Below are 2,406 nucleotides of genomic sequence, written 5' to 3'. Positions count from 1 at the left end.
CAGGGGATAGTTATAGTGGGTGAAGGCTTTTGAGTGGGAGGTGAGAAGCCCTCCCTCCTTGCATCTCTGCACAGAAGCTGGCTACAACCTCAGCCCTTCTGTTCAAAGTCTGGTATCAGCTAGAGGAAGCAGGTAGGGGTGGGACAGGCCAGGGCCAAGGTCATACAGAGTTGGGCTGGCATGGGGAGCAGCACAAAGTGGCCAGAAGGAACTTCTTCAGTTGACTCTTCTGGGAGGACTGGTCTGTGCCTCTGGGGAATCCTCTGGGGTTACAATACCCTGTTCCCCACAGTGGGTTTGGCAGAAGCTCTGTGTATTGAGCTGTATCCTCTACCCTTTCACCCCCTAGGCACCAAGATGGCACTGAAGTTTGTGAACAAGAGTAAGACGAAGCTGAAGAACTTCTTGCGGGAATTCAGCATCACCAACACACTCTCCTCCAGCCCATTCATCATCAAGGTCTTTGATGTAGTCTTTGAGACTGAGGAGTGCTATGTCTTCGCTCAGGAGTACGCACCTGGAGGGGACCTCTTTGACATCATCCCACCACAGGTACCAGCTGGGGAGCCTCGGGAGGTGTTGTTTGTCCTTTCTCTTCCCCTCCCACTTCCTGGAGCCATCTCAGGGCCTGCTCTTTTAAGGCCTATGGGCCGTATTTACCACTGTCCCCACCTACCCTGCCTTCTTTCCTTCACACAAGGATGTTCTTGCCCAAGGATCCCTCCCCCTGCCACTCTGAGAGCTAGGAGCAAAAGACAGATCCATCCTCATGTGAGCTGGCAGACTAAGGAGGCTCAGGTCTGGCAATTACTTGGAAGAGAGACTTCCTGCTACTCCCATTTAGGAGTACCTTGGTCTGGTTTTCTCCTTTGTGGAGACACTTTGACTTGGGCAAGATGAGTGTGTAACACAATCACCTGTGAGAGTGAATGGGGAGCTGTTGCTTGGGAACATCCCAGATGCAGATGGCTTTGGGACAGCTGCAGGGAGATGTCACTCCTGGGGGCACTTTGCATTTAAATGAGGTGTGAGCTGAGCCCATGAGCACTTGTTGCCTGTTACTGAGCCCATGGCTGCTGCCACAAGAGCAAGGTTATTGCATACTACCTTCGGTTAGTGCAATCTTCCAGCTTAAACTCTTTGCAGATTCAGTTGGACACAATATGTTGCTCCCTGCCCCAAACCCTTAACACTCAATGCTGCTAAAACATTGACATGCCGAGCCCCAGAGTGAGCTGCCATTTCAGCAGTGGATGAAGTGTTCCCCATCTCCAGCATTTCCAAAGCACTTTGGTATCCAGAAAGGTGGTAGGTGAAGATAAGAGATCAATGCCTCTGATTCATTATCCTAATAAAAACAGGGAGGTTTCAGGAGAAAGAGGCTGCCTGGGGTTCTTGATCATGTTTTGATGATGGTGAGCCCAGCTGTATGGATGGATGTGGCTCTGCCTGCTCACCAGACATTTGTCCTTCTGTGCTGAAACAAACAAGGGGTGAGGGGAGAATAAAGGAATGAAAAGGAATAGCTGCAAGAGAATTGAACGAGAAAGGACGACCAAATATAATTAGACATAATTGAATTGGAAGTGTAATGAAATCTTATGTAAAGTCATAGAAGGAAATGTGATTATGTAGTCTCAGCTGGTGCTATGGAACAAGGATGAGACAGGGTGTGAGCATGGCGTGGGGCGAGTCCTTGAAATGCCCTCCTCATGGTGACCCAGGGCAATCTAGCACCAGTGGGAATCCTGGGCCTCCTTCCCCAGTTGTGACTTTGTGAGGCTGGCACTGGTTCCTGCTCTTGGCTCAGGGGAGGGCAGGGGTGCTGTCTCTCCTGGCTCCTGTCTGAGATGTCCTCAGGGGATGAGTTCCAGGGGCACAGATGGGTTTTTGTAGAGGTGAGGAAAATCTCCATGCCACTACCCTTTCTGGGACTCTCGATGCAGGGGGTTGCCCTGCTGTAACCCCCTGTGCTGGGGGCGTGCCTTGTGCAGGAACACCATGCCATAGGGGGCATGTCTGCTGAGGGACCATGTGGTGGTTATCAAGCAAATGACAATCCAGGGAATCATCCTTCCTGACCATCCCCACCGTAACTACACCACTGATGGGGTCTGTTGCCTCCAGGCTTACATTAGCATCAGAACTGAGGCTCAGGGCTCTACCCTCTGGAGGAAAAGATAAATTGGGGCCCAGCTACTGCTGAACTCTACAGCCCCACCTAAGCAGCCTGGCATGGGCATGAGAGATTCATAGATGTTAGGGTCGGAAGGGACCTCAACAGATCGTCGAGTCCGACCCCCTGCATAGGCATGAAAGAGTGCTGGGTTCAGATGACCCCAGCTAGATGCTTATCTAACCTCCTCTTGAAGACCCCCAGGGTAGCGGAGAGCACCACCTCCCTTG

General features: G+C 51.6%; 1 protein-coding gene across 1 annotated transcript in view; it reads left to right on the top strand.

Annotated features, from left to right (window-relative positions):
* Positions 1–2,406, top strand: part of SBK1 (SH3 domain binding kinase 1) — an 83,582-nt gene that overhangs the window by 74,568 nt on the left and 6,608 nt on the right. Inside the window, exon 3 of the mRNA XM_025191593.1 lies at positions 350–552. Within this exon, the coding sequence (XP_025047378.1) occupies positions 350–552 (203 nt within the window). The remainder of the gene's footprint in view (positions 1–349; positions 553–2,406) is intronic.

The sequence above is a fragment of the Alligator sinensis genome, unplaced genomic scaffold (assembly GCF_000455745.1).
Source record: "Alligator sinensis unplaced genomic scaffold, ASM45574v1 scaffold449_1, whole genome shotgun sequence".
In the NCBI taxonomy this organism is placed as follows: Eukaryota; Metazoa; Chordata; order Crocodylia; family Alligatoridae; genus Alligator; species Alligator sinensis.
This window is presented reverse-complemented; position numbering and strand designations above follow the sequence as displayed.